The sequence below is a fragment of the Struthio camelus genome, chromosome 8, assembly GCF_040807025.1.
Source record: "Struthio camelus isolate bStrCam1 chromosome 8, bStrCam1.hap1, whole genome shotgun sequence".
In the NCBI taxonomy this organism is placed as follows: domain Eukaryota; kingdom Metazoa; phylum Chordata; class Aves; order Struthioniformes; family Struthionidae; genus Struthio; species Struthio camelus.
Window position 1 is genome coordinate 15,837,195 of NC_090949.1, and position 20,982 is coordinate 15,858,176.

Below are 20,982 nucleotides of genomic sequence, written 5' to 3' on the forward strand. Positions count from 1 at the left end.
GAATGTTCATAGAGCAGCATCAGGTCATCAGACCACAAGAAGGTACTGCAAGCAACTGGGCAGTAAATGAGATGGGAGACCATCTACCATAGCTAAAATGCTGCAGAAACCAACTTTTGGAGTAGTACCGCACAATTGAAAATACTCACTTTTGAACGTACTTGTGTATGTAGACCTTTGCAGGGAGGTGAGAATTCATGAGAACTTGCCCAGAGTTGCTGATTTACGGTTAGAGTCCATAACTGAAAATCCCCAGCCATGTGCCTTTACTACCAGAGAACTAACTCTACTACTACCACTACCTCAGCAATCCCAAATTGTTCCTGAAGCCTGTTGTCTCATACGCTCTCTGTCACAGTTGTGCCAAATCCAGTTTTTACATCATGCTATTTGTTATTGCATTTTCTCTGCAACCATATATATTCTATTTCCATTGCTTATATCAATTCATGTCCTCGCCTTCACATTATTCAACTGTAGGTGCTTCATACAGACATGAGACTGTATGAGATTGCTTATATGAGATAGTATGCCAGCAATTTATACCGCAGTGTCCTGCTAAGTCAAGAAGTCTTGGCCTATGCAAAGCATATCTGTGCTTAGGAGAGCAAAACTCCATTTAGTAGGCGCCTCAGATCGTTGTTGTAGTTTCAGATGTCAGCTAGGATTCAAACCAAAGACTTTTCCCAGATAGTGATAATGCTTTCATCAGTGATTTCATGGAACCCAGCAGATAATTTTAACACAGTGTTTATTCAGTGATTTCCCTCTAGCCTGTTATTTCCAAATGTGCATTAGTTAACAAAAATTATTTAGTCTGTATTTTGAGCCTGCTTTTAGGTGAGAAAGAGTGATCTTGAGCAAGCATTGCAAATGCTGTATATGCATGCTAACACTACCTGACGCTTGTCACCTGTAATATACACCTTTTGATGTATATTATTGTATTTTGTGTTTAAAATTAGATCCTCTCCAAATGATCATTCATATAAGCTCAAAATCCATTTCAGTTGGCCTTTGTGCCAGGTTTCCATTATGTAATTACTAAACCGGGCTCAGTAAAATGTTCACAGAAGGTTGACAGAGCTTTGTCAACTTTGCTTTAGCTTAGGACTTTTCCATGCCTGGAGAATTATTGGGTGTGGCTCATCTGGTTTCCTGCCTTTTTGTACCGCGAAGGTAATATTAGGAGTTCTGAATGCAGGAAAATAGTTACCGTTCAACTCCAGCGTAAGATTTTTCAGTATGGTAAGCACTCAGGCAATGCAGACCTCTGTGGGGTTTTGTTTGGAAAATGCTAATTTGCCACAGCATCTCACAATATGTGGATACATACAAGGAATGTGTCATCTTCTCCCTGCACAGCCAGCCAGCAGCAAGGGTCAGTGGAAGAGGATCTTTAACATAGTAATAATTCTCTTCAGTGGATCGTGTAAATCAATACAAGTTACGTTCTCAGCTTTCCCACCGCCAAAAAAATGTTTTTGTGGTTGGTATCTTCATTTATCTCAGATGCTTGAGTTTCAGATCTCTAGACGTTTATTTCAGCATCAACCTCTTACTGCAACTAATTAGCTGTACCACAGACTTACATCCACCTCCTGTGTGCAGACTTGATTTGGTCACTGCCGATTATTATAGAGACAGAATTTTAGAAAATCCCGTGCAGGCAGTAATAGTTAAAGGGAGATCTCTGGACCCAGTGCAATTCTTGCAGATTGCATAAAAAGAAATAATGTTCTACCAGAATAAATTAGACTATAGAGAATGAAGAAACTCTTTCCGTCTGTAGATGCAAAGGTAGGATTAGAAAAGCTTGAGAAAATAGATTATGGGAATAGAACTTAGATGGATTTTTTTGTTGTTTCTTTCTTAAATTCTTGAAGGTTCAGTCAAGGTTGGAGTCATTTCTGTTTTCCAAGAAAAAGAAGAAACATATTAAAATATGTATTTCTGAGGAAATTCAAAATCCCGTAAGTAATGCTGTCTGTCCTTGGGGAATTTCCAGCAGTTCATAGCTGAGAGACTCAGCATAAATCAATTCTAAGTATCCAAATTTTTGGATGCTTAGTCAATACGGCCCTTTATGCAGTGTTAGATAATACCCCAGTCCATATAAAATGCAATCAGTATTAAAATCTTCCATGCCAAATTAGGAATTAAGAAATGTCATGTTTGGGCAATCCCTGTAGTTCTTAGCTGGAACTAGAAGAAGCTGGAAGCTGGAAGAAGAGGGTGGACGCTGGAAGAAGAGGGTGGATAACAGTGTTTTTTACCTTTCTGTTTCCCCTAGTTGTGGTACACTGTACAGCAGGCCCAAGCTTTTGTTCCTCTTTGTGACAGTTCTGATGTGACCTTTGCCCTAAAGCTCTTTGTTGGGGATTTTGACTGCAGCTCTTCTGTTGCCCAGTATACACAGTGCTGTCTACACCTGGACACAGGCATACCTATATTTAGGCAGTTGCCGGGGGAGCAGTAGACAGATTTTATTATCATTTTCCATCCCTGTGCAATTTCCTGTATTAGAAGAACACCTAGGAAAGAGAATGTGAATCAAAGGACCAGGTTACTCCTGAGAATTCAGGCTATTTTATTTCACTTATACATTTGGTATAATGTACCTTTTCAGTTTCCAGTTCATTTTCTCTGCCAGTTTGGCACATGGTCAACAAAAGGGCAAAGCTGTATGCCCTCTCGTTGCATACAGAAGGCACTCTGGAGCCTGGGAAAGGTGCTTTCTACATTACACAGCACAAAACTGAGCGCTGTGCATCTGGCCTTACCTGTTGGTTTAGTATAATAGATTTCAGTGGTCAAGGAGTTGTAGAGTTCTCCTGTAGGAAGTGCAGAGAGATACAAACAGCCTGTCTTTCCTTCTGTCCGGAACCCCATTTTTTATATTATGATTATTCTTCTTCCCTGCCTGAAGCTTTTCTACCTGCATAGATGTGGCCTGGCTATGGAGGAAATGGATCTTGGTCATCTTGATCAAGAGCATAGGAAATGCTTCCCGTGGCACAATGCCAGACTATGGCTTTTGCATTTTTTTTTCTCTTTTATTGCATGGATTGCTTTGGGGCTTTGAGTTACCTACCAAAACTGGGCTCCCATCAAACAAATGCACAGTGGGAAAAAGTCATTTATTTCCCCCCCAAAGGCTTGCACTGCAATTAAAGCAGATAAGAGAGGGATACAGAAACCAAGACAAAGAGAAGGGAAGTGACTAACCTGTTGGCTATCACCTAGAGATGCGTAAAGACTGATAGAGATGCGTAAAGACAGGAGGCTGTGACACAGCCGTTTTGTGACATGGCTCATCCCTTGTTATATGATCTCAAGCCCATATGGGACGAACGTTAATGCCCTTGAGGTTTCAAGAGCGGAAAGGCCCTAGTTCCAAGAGTCCTTTGAATAAAAAAATGCAAATCAGGACTAAAATGAAGACCAGAACCCATGTCCCTATATGTTGCCTTTACTCACCAGTAGCACTTTGGGGGCTTAACTTGGACTTTCATAGTTTATATACTTTTGGTGCTCTGCAGAGAAGTGATTTCAACCCTGGGATAAAGTAGTGCTTTCCCTTATGACTGTCAGTACCTTATGTAAGCCGTCACTGCCCAAATGATGGCCTGAGCCAAGAGAGACTTTATCTTTTACACAAATACAGATTTGACATTTTTTCCAGCTTTGCTCAGGACGCTAATTAAAAGCCTAGGAAGTGAGCACACATGAAATCATTCCTTCCGTACAGGCAGACAGATGGAGAGAAATTCCAGCCTGTTTCCACTCTTTTGTCTTCAGGGCATTTTTGGAATTTCCTTCAGGAAGTGAGGTTATGACCTAAAGCCTTCCTCAGTGAGTAGGCTCTGGTTTCCCACACTAAACCTTGCACGGTGATGACATACAGTACGAGAAGGTGAGGTTTATCTTTACACTCCAACTGCATCCTGTACAAGCTCTGTGAGACTTTAATACCTAGAGGGAATGGCAGCAAGAGAGGAAATGGAAGTCAAACCTTTAGAAGAAGTAATATACTACCTATTCAAATACACAATCATATTCTTTATTGGTGGACCTAATGGAGCTACAGCAGTTACTTAGCTGAAGCCACAGCTCCATATTTTGTAAACTTAATTGGTGCTTGTAATAAAGTTTAAAACTTATGACTGATATTAGTAGTATAGATATTATTCTTTCACTTACTACACTCCAGGCAGTAGTGACAGAGCTTGGCAGGCACCTAATTTTTCTTCTGTTTCTACTTCATTGTTTGTTGGAGAAAAGTGGCTTGCCATCACGCTACTAGCTAGATTCTTTTATTGGCATTTCATCAGTATAGCGTATGTGCTGATGAAAAACCATATTCTAGCGTTCATTTTGTATTTTACATGATCTTGTAAGTGGCATTATGCATCTGTGTCATAACTGGTCAAGAAGATCCTACAGAATAGGCTTATTCCAATGGGTACTGAAATAAGAAATCCTTCCGTTGACTTCTACTAACAAGAAACCAAACCCAGCATGAAACCCCCATAATAGTACAAAACTAGTAGTATTGTGATAACAGAATCTTTAAAAAAAATCAGTTTATTAATGTTTAGAAGTCAATAAAGCTATGTGCAAATTGAACAATAAAAGTCAGAAACATTTTAAATACTATTTTTTAAACCAGAAAAAAAAATCAGTTTAATTGCACTGGAAATCTTACTACAAAGGCAATATATTTCCTTTATAAAAAACACTTCTAAGGATTGCCAATAACTGTAAATCAGTCAATTGCTCTCAGCTATCCCAGATATACCACTTCTGTTACAGTAATACTCTAGGTGCATGAAGTCTCCTGCGTCTTTTTAACTTATTTACATTGTACACATTCAACCCCATTAGCACAGGTTAGAAAAACAGAGGAATAAAAATGATGCTGTAAAACAAATACATTCAATTTAATGAAAGGTACTTCTTCCATGAACTGATAATTTACAGACATCTTTGCTGAAATTATAAACATGAAAAAAATGTGTCAAAATGTGTATTGTATTGTTATGGAAGTGTGTTTATCTACAATCGTTTCACTTAAACTTTCCTTTAATTTTTCTGAAACTCAAGATATGCCTTTCAGATTTCCTGACTAATCTTTACCTTTGGAAATACTATGGACCTAACACTGAAATTACCCTTCAGCATTTACTCTGTGTTTACTTAGGCAAAAATCCTACTATTGTCAATAGTATTTTATACTATTAGATTTACTTTCAGTCATCTTAAAGAGAAACGCGCTTTAGCTCTACCTTGCATTTTTCATGATGATACAGTTTATTTAATGCTACGTAATAACAAATGCTGCTCTGGGGCCAAATGCTGCTCTGAGCTACTCCATAAAATTTGAAGCCGTCATCAGAATTGTATAGGTGAAAAGTAACTGCAGAGTCTGGCTCATGATCTTCAAATGTGATGTGGACCGTCAGCAAAATTTTACAGCTATGATCTTGCTAAATAAAATCCCAGCAACTTTGGACTCTGCAAATAAAATCTTATTACTTAACTAAAAGCTCTGGAAAGTGATTCAAAATTATGGTTGTACTTGGTCTAACTTTTATTTGTGTGATCTCTTTCCTTGCTATGTGCTAAACAAACATTTCTGACCAAGTATACCAGAGCCATCACTAAACTCAGTACAGAAGGATCTTTGTGTCAGTGGTTTGCTGCAAGTAAAGAAAAAATAACTTCACATTCTTCTCACAAGAAAAAAAAAAGATTCTTTCTCCCTTTCTCTCCTCCCCCACTCTCTTTCTCTCACACGCACCAGGCATCATTTCACCAAGGCATCAGTCTTTCAGAGTTACTAAGGAGATTTCAGGATATGAATGCGCCTGACAATCCTGAGCTGCCTCAGTGCAAAGACAAAACATGCTCCAGGGAAAAAAAATTTCAAGCCAGAACAGTCTGTCCCGTTTGTTGAACTCCAGCCTTGCAAGTGCACCGTTTGCCTCATTAGAGCTAATGCTACTTGCTCACTTAGCTCAGCGCTGCTGTAGTGAGCAGGAGGCGTCCCAGCTGTCAGATTTCAGAGGGAAGGTTCTGAAGTAGGCCCCTCCGGTACTCCTAAGACGACGAAGTAACGTTGCCTGAAGACATGACTGTTTCAGGATGGTCACCTTCCTCCTTCTGTGGGTGGGAGGAGTTGTCAGATTTACTCCGACTGAACTCCATCCCTCCGATGATCGGCCTCTTGAATTTGGTCCCAGAATCTGCAGGGGGACATTTGCAGCAGCACAGAATCTTGGTGAAAGCCCTCCTCATTTCTTTGTTTGTTAAGGTATAGATGATAGGGTTCGTGGCTGAGTTGAGCACGGCCAGTACTAAGAAATACTCTGCTTTAAAGAGGATTGGGCAGGTTTTCACTTTGCACCCCACATCCAGTAAAAGCAGGATGAACAAGGGAGCCCAGCAGGCAATGAAGGCACTGAGGACTATAATCACTGTTTTGAGCAAAGCTAATGACTTTTCTGAGCTCCTAGTAGCTTTGGTAATGTTTTTTCGAAATGTCAGCCTACGGCTCCTAGTCCTCACCATGGAATAGATCCTGCAATAGAGGACAACAATAGATAGCAAAAGGCCGGTGAAAACTGTGGTGCAAAAGAGAATATAGTGCTTGTGGTAGAGAGGCAGCACTGTGGAACAGTTGGACAAGAGGCTGATGCAGTTCCAGCCCATAATTGGGAGTCCCCCTAGTATCACAGATATAACCCAGCAAGCACTGATCAGCAGGAAGGAGCGAAAGCTGTTGCTGCCATTGTGGAGTTTCATCTTCAACATGGTGATATATCTCTCAATGGCAATGGCCAACAAGCTGAACACAGACGCTGACAAGGCAACAAACATGCTGCCTTCTCTTACAAACCACTGGGAGGGGGTAAGGCTGTAGGTTTTGTGTCCAGAGAGCAGGAGGTTGGCAGTGTAAGCCACTCCGGCCAGCAAGTCTGAAAGAGCCAAGTTCCCAATGAAATAGTACATGGGTCTGTGAAACTTCTTGGTTTTCCAGATGGTGAGCAAGACAAAAATGTTCTCCAAGATTATAAAGCAGCAAATTATAATGAAAACCACCGAAGTCACTTTTATTCCACTGTCCGTGTTCTCATTTAGCTTTCCTGTGTAATTGTAATGCTCTTTGATGACATAGTTGACATCGGTGTTGGCGAGGTGGCTGATGACCTTCAGCGGGGCGGTGGTGAGGGAGCTCATGGTGCCAGGCTGAGCGGCGCTTCCCGAGCGGCCGCCAGAGGGGGACGCCGAGAGCAAACCCCTGCGGCACCTCGGCCGCGGCCCGGCTGGAGCCTGCCTGGCGCTCCTGGGCAGCCTCACAAGCGGCAGCCCTGAAACAAGAGGCACAAACAAACCCCAGAGTTAAAAGAAGGTAGGCAAACAAAGAAACAGCTTAAGAACAGTATAAGACAATCTGCTAATTTAATTAAATATATCAGATGCGGACGTGTAATCAAAAGGAATAAAGTTTCATTCAGCTGTTAAAATACATTTTAAAAGATGGTCAGGGATATTAAACAGGTAAATAAGATGAGAAGGTTCTGTCATGCAGAATTGCTGCAATAGGTAGGAGTCAGCGAGGACTGGACTTCTTCCAATGTGAAAGATCTCAGATCTCTCCGAAAATAAGTTCCAGTGTACCTTTTTCTTCAACAGGAAACACCACATACACAGCAGCAGAGATTTAGAAAGGGAAAGGGCTTGATTTGTTTCAAATGCAGCTACATGGAAGCCTGCCTAGAAATTACTTGACAGGAGACTGGTATTCTCCTCCCTTAATAAAGTCTGTGTTTTGGAAGGGGGTAATTATGCAATTTACTGATGCCATCTCCAACAGTGGTGAAAGTGATTCACTGATGTATATAAGCAAGAGATCAACTCAAAGCTGTAAACAGGAAAGGTGCCCATACTTCTGTTTAGCAAGCATGTGCTTTTACTAAACCTGGAGCAGTATAAAAGTTAAAAAGTTGAGGAAAAGAAATTAGATAGCAAACCTACTTTGTAGGTCTTAATAGCAGAAAATATTTTGCATTTGAAATAATAAGCATTGCAATAATTAGCATTGCAGGCTTTTGAAATGGACATTACTAAGGACTGCAGATACAGAGAAAACTGCCTTTTCATATAAACACTTTAATTGAATGTGTGAAATGATGCAAGGAAGGGAGAACAGGGAGAGCTGATGAAGCCACAAGTGCGAGGCGGACAGGCACACCTTCCCGCAGTGCTCCCAGGTGCCTGCACCGCTCCTGGGCTCCAATGCACTGCTCCTGCCCCGCACCGCTCCCGGGCTCCAGTCTGCACCGCTGCCGCCCCGCACCGCTCCAGCCCCACACCAGTGCCGCCCCGCACCGCTCCCGGGCTCCAATCTGCACCGCTGCCGCCCCGCACTGCCTCCATCAGACGCAGCACCCGAGCCGGGCACGACCCGTCCCTGACAGCCACCGCTGACCCTCGCCTCTTCTGTTCTAGCATCTCAAGGCGGTGCTCGCCGAGAGAAGCACTTCACTGGCATGTTACAGCTGCCCCAGGCTCCGCGGGGGGCGCCGGGCGGCCGCGGCGCCGCCGATCCTTACCTTACTCAAGCGCGGCGCGCAGTTCGCCTCAGCCCTCCGCATCTTGCGTGTCCGCGGAGCAACTCCAGCGGCGGACACGGAGCCTGTGCTTTTAATGTTTCTGCAGCCGCTGCTCTCCACCCCGTTTCCGATTTTTCCTCTCTAACTCCTCCCTGCGTGCGACTCCCCTCGAGTCACGGAGGGGCTGCTGATGTGAAGGACCTGCAAGCCCAGCCCAGCCCGGGGAGCTCGCTGCGTCCCGCGGGGGCCGGGACGTCCTCGCCGCCCCGGTGCTGCCTGGCCCGCCCGCCCCGGCCCGCCCCCTGCGGCTCTGTCCGCCGGCAGCCGGGAAAGGCGCAGCCCCGCGCAGCCCTCCCTGTGGCAGGGCTCTTGTCATCCCAATAAGCCTGTGGAAAAAAGGGGGTCAGAGAAGGAAAGCCCGGAAAAGGCGTGACTCGGGGAAGCTGCCGCCGTAGGACGGCGCAAACCTCGGTCTCCTCTCCCTCCGCAACTCTCGGGTGCCCCGAAGGGAGGGGGAAGGCGAGGGCGGCAGTGGGATGCTCCCGCCGCCTTCAGCGAGAGGCGGCCCCGGCGGGGCCCGGCCTGAAGTGGCTTCCCCGAGTTGAACCTCGGCGCGCCGGGCGGCCCCCACCGCCCGCCCCAGGAGCGCGGCCAGGCTGCCCGGGGCGGCCCCTCGGAGGGCAGCACATCGCCTCCCCGCCGGACGCCCGGGCGGCTCCCCAGGCAGCAGGGGGCGGCGGCCGGCAGGGCCCGGCCAGGGGCTCTCGTCACTTCCCCACCCTGCGGCGCCAGGGCCAGCGGCTCCAAACCGAGCCCTTCCGTGGTGGGAGGGAAAGGCTGGCATCTCTCCTGCCCTTTTCTTTCTCTTTTCCCTGAGCGTGGCCACAGTAGGGATAACACACGTTGTCCTGTGTGCCACCTCAGACCCATCTCAGGCTGGACTTCATAAATAATATTTAAGGAAAGACGTGAAAGAGGCTCTCTCCCCTCTTCTCACCCTGCCAAGCTCAGGGCTGTGCTGAGGTGAGCTTTCGCCATGGAAGGCCCAACAGCTGCAGGAGTGACCGCGGGGGGAGTCACTGCCACTCGTGGCCTGCCAGCTCCTGCAGCACTGAGGAACTCACCAGCAGCTTCCTTGCCCGGTGCACCCCAGCCTGACAGGGCAAGGACCAGTGCTGGGCAGCACAGCAGGAAGGCCAAAGCGAGCACTGGCACATGGGTAAGCATGGGACTCATGTCATTGCTTGCCACCTTATGCCACCATCAATCATTTACCTCTGCGCGCTGGTATTCCCATGTGAAAAAAGGTCTTGGAACGTTCAGAAGAGTCTGCAATATTCCTGAATTTTTGAAAATATTAAGACAACAAATACTTCAAATTCATTTTTAAAACAAAATTGGACATGGCAGCTACTGACAGTGATAATGGCGGTATTAGACAGAGACAGAAAAAGATAAGGAAGTGAGTTCAGATTTTATAATTCCCTCTTTCTTTAAACTTTTAAAAGAAGAAAGAAACACTACAGGATATATGAAGTGGTAACTGTGTTGGTAATCTACAGTTGCTCTTACTGCAGAAGTGTTCCTCTTCCTTCCTTGCTCTGTTCTCTTTAATTCCACCTCAAATTGAAATGCAAAAGAATATCACAATAGACGACAGTTTAATATATGAGGTCGTTTAGTTCACAGCATTATACAATTCAATTAGCAATAGCAGTTGTTACAGGGAAGCAGCTTTTCTTTCTGAAAGATGCTAAGAGTAACTCTACCCTCAGGAAGAGTCCCTCACTTATTTATGCCAATAGTCATGTTTCAATTGCTCCACACCTTTCCCAGAATGACTCAGATAAATTACACTGGCAAACAGACATTTGCTGTTCCACCACAAAGCTAGAAACTTGAAAAGATGTTTAGCCTCCTGAGAGCCTGGAGGAAAATACAGCCGTTAAATTACAACTGTCAGAAAAGGCACATAAGATAAATCATGCTTGAGGTTGACATATGCATCCCCTACAACTGCCTGACATACCCTAGATATTTCAAGCTTTCCCCCCTTTTTTAGCTGATTTATAGAAAATACTAAATAGAAGTGCACTCATCAGGCATTTTCCTCTAGGAAATCATTCCCAAATAGTTAATATTAAGTAAAAGGAATATACTAAAATAACATGCTTTAATTAAAGAATAGAATGACTCAGGGTTTCAGTAATCATATATACAAGCTTTCATGTTTAGCTTACTGGTTAACCAACTGAGAGGGCTATAATTCAGAGCTGTGACATCCAGCTAATTACTCATTAGCGACTGCATACAATGTCTGAGCAATTTCAGTTCCACTCCACACAGTTTGGATATTTGATCACAAAAATCACAGTGAAAATTAAATGACCAACCATACTTTTAGCCTTGTCAACATCTTAGCAGAGAGGAAACTGAAATATTCCTTCACCCTTCTCAGGCAAATGAAACCAAAACACCTGACTTTGCACTGATTGCCACTTAAAAATGCAGAGATGGTATCTTAGTGTGGCTAAGCAGCACAGATCATAGCCTCCTCACAAGGGGTGTAAATTCAGGCTTTTCCAGCCATCTCTACCAAGAATACACTGATAAATGCTTAGGGAGGTGATTTACATGGGGATTATACTCCATCCCAGTTAACAGAACAAGAATTCTTCTCTTAGTATCTTCCTAAACGTAAAATGAGTGCCAGGTCCAGTGTTAAGGAATCTTATACCTCTGTAGACATACTACAGAAATCCAGGGTATATAGCTCATTTGAAAATTATGCTCTGAAATTGCCTACGTTCAGAGTAAGGAGAAAGAACAAAATAATAAAATTCATGCATCATTTCAGAATTAACCAGAAAGCACATTTCAGTGGCATGCAAAAGGGAAGGCTGTGCACATCATGACCTGGAACTTTACCTGGGTTAACTGGTTAAAAAAAGTTTAAACATTAAGTCCCTAAGCATGAAGTGGCAAGACATTTTTGTTCACAGGGATATTATGAACATGGTGTTTGTAGTACTTGTGTTATTGGACAAATCACAACTGCATCAGAGAAGAGTCTGAACATTATCCATCTTCAAAGGCGACAGAAAACCCCTGCAAGACAGCTTTGCACAGGATTTTACTTCAACACACTACATTTATGTGCTTCACAAATCTTCACCTATACATGCAAAAAGTTCTTTAAGTTTATCCAGACATAAGTTAGGCCATAAACCAGAGCTATTTCTCCCTGATGTGCCAGGGCCAAGAAACAACGATCCTTGAACAGTACCACCAGAATGGCCTCACTCACTGAGAAAGAGCACAAAGCGCAGCGGGTGGAATCCCCCCAAAATCATGGGAATCATGTGACTAAGAGACATATAAATAGCTGTACAGAAGTGAGGCATTACTCTAGATTCAGACTTCTCCTGGAAATCTGGAACAAACATAACTTGTTTTGAGTATTTTTTCACAATTTACATCACACAACTGAGAACAGCCCAGTGTCTTGAGAACCCAATGCAGTTCCTTACAGAGATATCAGAACTAATTCTTAAATTAACCTGAGCCCCAGATGATGTGGTATAGATTAGTGTAAACAGAGTGCTAACCCAATACATTTGTACCACCTCCAATACCAAACAAACTTGTTAGAATTATCTTGAGTATAATGGTATAATGTTACACAATGTTTTGTTAAGCAGCACACACTTGATCTTGTGAATTAGAACATCTATGTCCTTTCTCCAGCTATGTTTTTTTTTTTTTTTTATCTGAAAGCCAGTTAACTTCTTAAAACTAAGAGATAATAGAGCAATGGTGATAAGTGCATAAAGCACAGACAGAAATGCCAAGTACTGTCAATCTGTTTTTTTAAGATAAGAATACTATAAATTTGTGCAGAAATACATTAAACAAAGTTAATTTTACTTGTAACAGAAGACAGATGAAGGAAAGGGAAAGGGAAAAAAAAAAACTCGTGCTGTCAGGGACTTCACAGAAATCTAGGTGCTGAGATACACACATAAGCTTCTGCTAGGATTTTCAAAAGGACAAAAATACCTACTTATTCCAGTTAGTGTTTGTCACCTAACTTGTTTTTAACTGTCCTGTACATTTTAACATGCTCCTATCTATGTCGATAAGTACCTAATACCCTCTAAAATCTATCAGGAAAAAAAAAACTAATTTGTTCAAATGGATTAAAATGACACCTTAAATGAAGCATGCACAGGTAGAAGTAACGTAATTAGAATACTGCTCTATATTAGAATACTGCCTATATTAGAATATAGGGAAAGAATATGCCATAAAGCTCTGAGAAAGCAGAGAAAGTGTTAAAAGTATGCAATTTTGTATCTGCAAGAAACATGTAAAGAGAAAAGAGGGAATAAAATAATTTTATTAATTTTTTAACATAATAGTAAATATAAGCCATTGATAGGAGGTCTGAGTACCAAAGATAACCCTTTAGATTTATTGTTCAGTTTACAGTAAATCAAGTTTCAGTTGCATCACTTTAAATTTAGAACTATTTGGTTTGAAATTATCCTTTCCACAATGGATAGGTTAGATGAATTAGTTTTCTGTTGATATTCATGGTGTTCAAAAATTCCATATCTTCTGCTCTCAGATTAAAATCAAAAACCTGGTTTGGAGAAAAAGAGTGATTAGCATTCTCTAATTTAGAGAATCTGTTTTAATTCTAAGTACTGAATATTAATAAATTTAATATTAATATAATGGATCATTATTTTTAAATGCTATTTTAACAACTCTGACATATTTGTTTTTTGTAAGGATTTGTATTCTATTTTTAGATCAATAAGCTGAAGGAGTTCAGAAAGTGACTTGACATAGTTTTACTGGAAATCATTGCTCCCAAAACCATACGCAACTTTAATGTAGCTAACCATGATACATCATCTTTGGTATGTATTAAAATATAGCAGAAGTTCCATAGTGATGAAACTGTATAAGCCAGCATTATCAAAAGTGTATGAGAAACCTTTCTGAAAAGTAACTTTTTATTCCAGTTATACAGAGCAGACAATGAAAGTCCTACTGTACTTTTTCTGTTAGGAAAAACTAAAGACATGAATGGACACGGTAACTGATCTCAACACACTATTCTGCAGTAACAGCAGTCTTGGCTGAAAAATCTGCCATTATTTGGCAGATCACAGATATTACTTATCTGTAATACCGCGGGAAAAAATAGTAAAATTATCATTTCCTGAAAAACAAAACAAAACCTGTGATAATCTTCCAGACTAATCAAACGTAGTTACATCTTGATTATAATGCATTTCTGATAATCATGCAAAATCTCACAAATCATGGGATAAAAAATAAACACTTGATGTTTCATTAATATAAACAGTTCATTATTATTATTATTATTTTACACCAGGGAAGTCAATCTATACCATAGTATATGACCTTCACAGCTATACTTCATGGATTAATCTTTCATCACCCTTAAACTGCACCCAAATCAAGTGATGTACCTTAAATCCAACTTGGCAACAATATACTTATTCCTTTACTGGGATGAATCCAAGTAACAGGGAACCATTAAGAAAGAATGAGTTCACAGAGAAAAGAAAACAAACAACAACAACAACAACATCTCTACTCTTCTTGTTACCATGAAATTGTAAAAGTACTAGTAGCCCCACCCCACATTTCACAGCCAAGTTATGAATTTAACACCAGTTCATTATATTGGAACTGGGAAGCCTCAGCTAGAAAGCCATGGAAATCTGCTTTGCTGGAGGGAAATAAAAAATAATAAATAAATAAATAAAAGGAGCAGCCATTAATGGGATTAATGGGATGATATCCTGCCAAGATACACTCCTGCATTTCCCTTTAGTAGTTCAGCCTCGGACTTGCTTCTTAAAGGGGACTGGCTAGCAGAGCCTTTAGTAAGATTATAAATGATTCCTCTTGGGCACAGCTGCCTTTACTACAAAAGCCTGACGCAGGGAACCACTCTCTCATGCAAAAAACATGTTACAGCCAAGAAAGCAGGGAAGCTGTTTACATGGGTGACTGAGATCTGGTACAAATGAATCTGTGCAAGGTTGCTTAGACAAGTACATCCCACAACGTTGGCCAGGTCTAACAGAGTTAACAGAGCGATATAGGTTATACCACTGGGAAGCAGCATCAACATCATTGATTCAAATTAATCTCAGGCTTTGTGCTCCTTTTGATTTCAGTGGGTAATGACTAGTTTTGGAGATAGTTCTCATGCTTTGGTCCCTTGGAAACTCATAACTATCCTATAATGCTCCGGGAGCTGTAGTTAAGTCTGTGTGATGCTGCAGATGGACAAATGACCACTGAATAAAGACAAACTGTAAGGCTGCAACATATATATCATAAATATTATATAGGCTCACTACAAATACTTCAAATTCTCTTTCAAAAGTGCAGACATTTTAAGGGAGATTGCCAGAAGTGCCAAAGATTAAGTACAAAAAAGACTCCTAGCACAGCAACAGAAATAATTGCCAGAAGGCTGGCTCATCTTTTATATTTACCTAATGCACTATAGCCATAGCTGTGTTCCTCAGAGCTTCCAGGCTTTGGAAGAGGTGTGCTAACATGGGGAGAGTTAACTGCTTAGCTTCAGTTTGTGGCAGCGAGTGCAACTCCATCTTAGTCTTCACTTTTGAAAACATGCTGCTAATGTCACCTTTCGTGTGAAAATATTTCTGCACTGCTATTTTAAAAGAAAATCAGCTGGTGTTAACCACGGTGCAAAAAGAGGGGTAGATATATTTCAGTCTGCTTGGCTTAGAGGGTTTGTGAACTTACTACTACTATAGTTTCCTTATCACATATACTGGTTGGAAAAATAAAATACTTGTCTTCAAATTTACATAAGGGGAACAAATACCGTAGAAACTTCTGCAGCTCAATAAAAAAATTCGTCAGGCATGCTCTTCACAAAACCATTGCCATTATTTCTCAATTAAAGGTTCTTAGGTGCCTTTATTGCCAATAAAATAAAAGACAAAATTCATAAATATGCAAAAAAAAAGGAGAGGAAAATGCTCAGAATCAGACAGGAAGCTACTTGGCTGCACAGAAAGTGGCCTCGCCCTTCCCACTGACTGTTTATTTTTCTTCCTTTCCTTATTTGTTTCAAAAGATTTCCATTCCATTAACAATCAGTGCTCCTGCAAAGAGAGATGACTGCACTTAGGTGGATAATACTGACAAAACTCTTATTTTAAATAAGATAAAATTTATCTTAACTAGAGAGGGGTGCCCTCATGACCATAAATAACTTACATAACATGGAGGAAAAAGTGCCTTAGACTTTCAGTAGCAGTTCCTAGTCCTATCGGCAAGATGATGGTTACAATGATAAAATGGATATATTGCTATATCTTAACAAGTGTAATTGCAGAAAGGTATAAAAGTTTTCTCTTTAGAGAAAGCTTGTATTATGCAAGTAAGGACAGGAGGAGGAGTTTCAGCCCTGGGAAAGAACATGCACTGTATCTTTCAAAGATTCACTTGAGATGAAATCCTGAGTTAAAAAAGAAAGTCTTAAAAATGAGCACCTCCAGGGAACTGATCAAAGAGGAAATTAAGAATGGAGTTAAACTTCCCGGTTTCGTATGTTCAGCACTTCTACATGCCTTTGGTCTTCTAGGTTCTCCTTCTATTACAGGACATCACTGTTCACTGCAACCCTAAATCTCATTGACTTTCATCACTTTCCAATTGCTTATTAGTTGTATTACTTCCTTGAAATTTTGATCAAATTTGTTGTACTTTAGAAATGTTGGTTTAGAAGACTTTATGTGGGCTTATCATTCTGCAGTAGCCTTTATTTAAAAAGAAAACTATCTTCCACATTTGTAACATCAATTTAGTTGTAGAGAGGAGTTTAAAATATGAATCCATTGAGTTAGTCTTTCCCTGTGCAACCTGATCAAAACCTAAAGAGGATTTGGAAGGCTTCTAAATTAACTAGCACAATTGTGAAAGCTGTAATTCAAAGGAAAGCAAGCCACATTGATAAGATGCATTATATTCCAAGCAGGCAGGAGATAGCAGGATTCCAGTCTCTCGAGGGAGCTGCAGCTTCTAGCAGAAAACAATGCTGGTGATTAGTGATGGCACAATGTGTAAAACAGCACAGCACACCTGGGAGAAAGATAACGTGGGTGGGCTGAGTCTTAGCAATTAAAAAGCTCATATTAGCTCAAAATACACTTGACTTTGTACATAGTTACTACTTAAAATTTAACTCTTATGTCCATATATTGGAAATATGGAATATTTCCATAATTCTAAAGCCACTACCAAGTAGCAAAGGAACTGCTAGGGAAAAAATAATTAAAAAAAAAAACAAAAACAAAAACAAGCCACCCTAGAAAAAAATCCTGAAACAACAATAGTTAAGTCTGAAGGTAGTTAGAAAAGTGAGTATTGGACTAAAACTGTAACTTTCCATAACTGTTCCTTAACTAGAACTAGGCTTTTATAGCAAGTACTGTCTCTATCTGATTATTCCTTTCGTTACTCACTGCATTGCTTGGATATAATGTAGATCAGATAACATGGTGGCTTGACTTCCTAGCAAAAGCAGTTGCAAAAGCAAGAATAAAATATCTTTGACAGAGGGAATAATAAAATACGATAATGAGTTAGGAAGCCATCCTCACTGTAACCTACAGTCATCTGTATGGGGGATTAGAATGAAAATGGTTTAGTTCTGTTTAGCTCAGAACATGGGAGGCAAGTAGTCAGAAATGAGTGCAGGAAAATAAGAGCTGTTCAGGCTAATACGGGACATCCAACCATGTAGTTAATCTTAATTAATAGCGTCCTGGTAATACTAAAGCAAAAAACTTATTAGCTTACATAGAGGTCAGTCTGTTTCACTTTGTAGACATCATTTACACTTGAAAAGGGGATAGTATGTTGACATGATAACTACTTCTTTAGAGAGAACTAGAGGTAAAACTCCAACTTCTCCTCTGTAGTTTCTGAACTAGTCTTCATCTTCACTGGCAAAAAAAAACCTCACCCACTTTGGTGAACGCTGGGCAAGTGATTCACTGTGCTATGAATTCTGATACATTGTACGGAAGCAAAAGTACAATAGTATAAGCACTGTATTTTTGTCCTACTGCTAAAATCTGAGCAAACTATTACACTAGGGCATATTCCTATAAAGTGACTTTTCAGAAGAGTTAGCTGATACGCAGAGGTAGAAAGGTTTATCTGTGTGAATTCTTTCTGGTTTTCACCGAGTCTGCCGTCATTTTTTGCAAATGCTACAAAACCCTAAAAATGACCTGAATTTTATAAATATGTATTACTTTTTGGAAATATTGGACCCCACATCACACCAGTTAAGCCAGATACACTGCAACTTTTAGACACCTAAACTTGCATTCCCAGATATTGGAGCACCCCAAACTGCAGGCCACAGTTGAAAAGCTGGAAAATAACCTTTACTGTGTAGATTGCATCTCTTTCTTGGGACAGTACATTATACAGGTATTAGTGAGGGCAGCATTTCATACAACACCTTGTATTTTTAAAATGATACAACGGTTCAAATTTTTCTAGTCAAATTTTCTCTGAAATGTTTACAAATATTAACCAGCTGATTATGCTAAGGAGTTATTATCAAAAGAAAAAAAATTGTCTGTATTTTAGTCAAGTTGTATAGAAGCTCTGCTTTGAGGACAAACAATGCAGGCTAGAATACATGATTGCTGTAAGTTGTTTCTTGATAAAAAACTAAGAAACTTTGTTTCATGATATGACTAAAGCAGAACAGCACTGGGAAAACTGCCTCAGGAAGTCCACACACAATATAAATCATAGTCAGATTTTCCATACCTTTCTAGACACAGGAACTCCTAAAATATCAAACCAATGTGAGTAGAAGTCAAATACTCAGTGGATAAAAGACCCTGCAGGTATATGTCTGAAAACATATCTATAAACAATGTATGTGAGTATACGTGTGTGTGTGTGTGTGTGTGTGTGTGTATACATACATATATATTTATGTATATGTATATACACACACATATTTTACAATAACACCTGGGAAACAGTATATTTGTTAATGAGATTACCTGGACAAATACAAAGTGAAGGCTAAGCTAATGCTTATAAAAGCTAAACAAAACTCACCAGAATTTCAAGTAGGAGAAAAAGATTAGTAATAATGAAGATGCTGCTTTATCTGGCTCTTAGAGCTTGCTGCTCAACTGTGAAGTCATGCAATCAGCTTATTTGTAGATGGATTTCTCTGGAAGGGCTTCTACTTTGTTATGCCTACAGGCTGGTAAATAATATGCATAAAACTCTCTTGGGCAACTCAAATACTATGCAATAATATCCATAAAACTCTTTTTTGTGATGCTGTTATATATTGCTTATTACAGTGGGATCATGCTCTCACTGGAGATTTATCGGTAATAATGTAATAATAATGGTATTCATATATTTTTCTCACTCAGCTTTTCCTTCTTTGTACGTTGTAAACCTCTAACAAAGTACGGGACAACTTATTTTGTAACAACTTATTTTGTACTTAAAACCTGTATTATACACTCATTTTTTAAATTTTTTTTTTTTTTTTTAAGATGTGCTGTCTCCTCATGTTCTTTCTTAAATGACCTGATGCAAAACCAATAATATAAATAGCAGGCTTTGCATGGGCTTCAGTGAACTATGGATCAGGATTTTAGATGGAAATGTAAGATGTCTGTATGAAAGTACTATTCCCAACAATGCCTTTTGTCTGTTATCAGTGTTAAGGATTTCAAATCAGTTATCATTAATACCGGCAATTAAACTTACAATTACATTCTTATTGCAAGCTTCTCTGAATTTAAGTCACATGGGGTGACTCATTGATCTCTGACAAAGGAAAAAGCTCAAACCTTCATTCACACAATAAGGCCTGGGTCCCAGGAAACATGTCTGCCATCATGCATGCCATTTAGAATTTCAACATCATCTTCTGCTATTGCAAAATCAAACACCTATAGGAATGCATATATAGTTAACATAATGGAGAGAGAAAGAGGTAGGAGCGTTCATATTATTTAAACTCACCAAGATTCATTTAAAATTGAGACAGGATTTTTCTAATATTTTTTCCTTCTGAAAATTATTCAGATTCTTTGACATAGATAAATATCATTCTATTAAGTTGACAGGCTCCACCGGGTCATTTGCTCCTTTTGTGACTCTCATTTTCATTTGTAGATTCTGGTAGATGATTTCATAGCACTCTGGCCTCAAGCAAAGGTCCAAGAAAATGGTAATATCAGAGCAGTTTTTGACAGCACTCTGCATGGCCATTGGCAAAGTGTATGAACACCCGGACTGCAATCCCCCTGGACACAGGAGCTCCGTGTTTCTCTGTTACATTACGTTCAGTTCCTCAGAACTTCAGCCAGTCAAAGAATTATTAGAAGCATCAGGACTTTCACAAAGCTAGCAAAAAAATGGCTATATTTCTCTTTACCTTGTCTCTGCCTAGTTAGAGGAAACACTTTTGGATCAGCTACTACAGAAATAGATGGAGTGCCATAGTTCCTCAGCACTAGCTCTAACTTGAAACCTGTCTTCATGCATAGGTTCTTAGAGCCACTCAGTTCTCCTGTGGTGAGGCCTGCAACATGAATGTTAGTGCCAGTGTTTTCTTAGCAGGTGTCTTATTCAGATATTATCACTTCAAAACTGAGGTTGCTCTGAAGTCTCTGTGGAGTTTGTCAGAGCTCCTTCATACCCAACCAAAAGATCCTGTGGAGCCTGAATTGCTGCCAAGGGAGCTCCTCCCATCCCGCATTAGCCAGCGATTGCTGGCGCCAGCGATCGCTGGCTGCTAGCATGCGTGCCCCGTTGTAGTCAAACCTCAGTGCTCAGGCTTTTTAAACCTAAACCAGGGACCAGCCACTGAACTAGAAATGCTCAGCCACTGAACTAGAAATGCTATATAGTATATTATATACTCAGGGCTTAACGATGTCCATGCTTTTCCCAAACTTGACCAGAAATGGTATAGACTTAGGGCAACGTACTGGGGTGGGGGAAAAAAGAAAAAAGAAAGGGAGATGTGATAAACGACACCAGATAACTGTGCCAGTTTTTTCCCCTTCTAAGTGTTTTAGGTTTTGCCACATTGCAACCCCTCAGTTGTGCTAAACCAGCTAGTGGGGCCGCACAGTAAACTTTGTAAAGCACACAGAATTTATCTGGGTGAAAATTAATCGGGCGGGGGGAGGGGGAAGGAGGGATTTTTAACTTGCATTAGTTCTCTGATCTGGTTCACAATACAGTACCACAAACAGCTGTGCCTCAACCA

At 40.6% G+C, this 20,982-nt stretch overlaps 2 protein-coding genes across 8 annotated transcripts in view; both read right to left on the reverse strand.

The window, feature by feature from the left end:
* Positions 1-4,555: 4,555 nt before the first annotated feature.
* S1PR1 (sphingosine-1-phosphate receptor 1) lies at positions 4,556-9,295 on the reverse strand. Its single transcript, XM_068952246.1, has 2 exons — positions 8,619-9,295; positions 4,556-7,373 (listed from the first exon to the last, which is right to left on the reverse strand). Exon 2 carries the CDS (start codon positions 7,240-7,242, stop codon positions 6,103-6,105), a length of 1,140 nt encoding a protein of 379 aa, XP_068808347.1. The 5' UTR covers positions 7,243-7,373; positions 8,619-9,295; the 3' UTR covers positions 4,556-6,102.
* Positions 9,296-10,262: 967 nt separating this feature from the next.
* The window catches only part of LOC104151238 (uncharacterized oxidoreductase ZK1290.5), a 56,347-nt gene continuing 45,627 nt past the window's right edge, over positions 10,263-20,982 (reverse strand). For 2 of the 7 annotated variants that reach the window (XM_068952247.1, XM_009685903.2), the window contains exon 7: positions 10,263-13,263. In XM_068952247.1, coding sequence (XP_068808348.1) covers positions 13,162-13,263 — 102 coding nt within the window. In that variant the 3' untranslated portion in view covers positions 10,263-13,161. The other 5 variants (XR_011142519.1, XM_068952248.1, XM_068952249.1 and 2 more) reach the window with 5 other exon arrangements.

What these genes read in the sequence shown, in the direction of transcription:
- S1PR1 (XM_068952246.1), bottom strand. Translation starts at nt 7,242, where the DNA reads ATGAGCTCCCTCACCACCGCCCCGCTGAAGGTCATCAGCCACCTCGCC.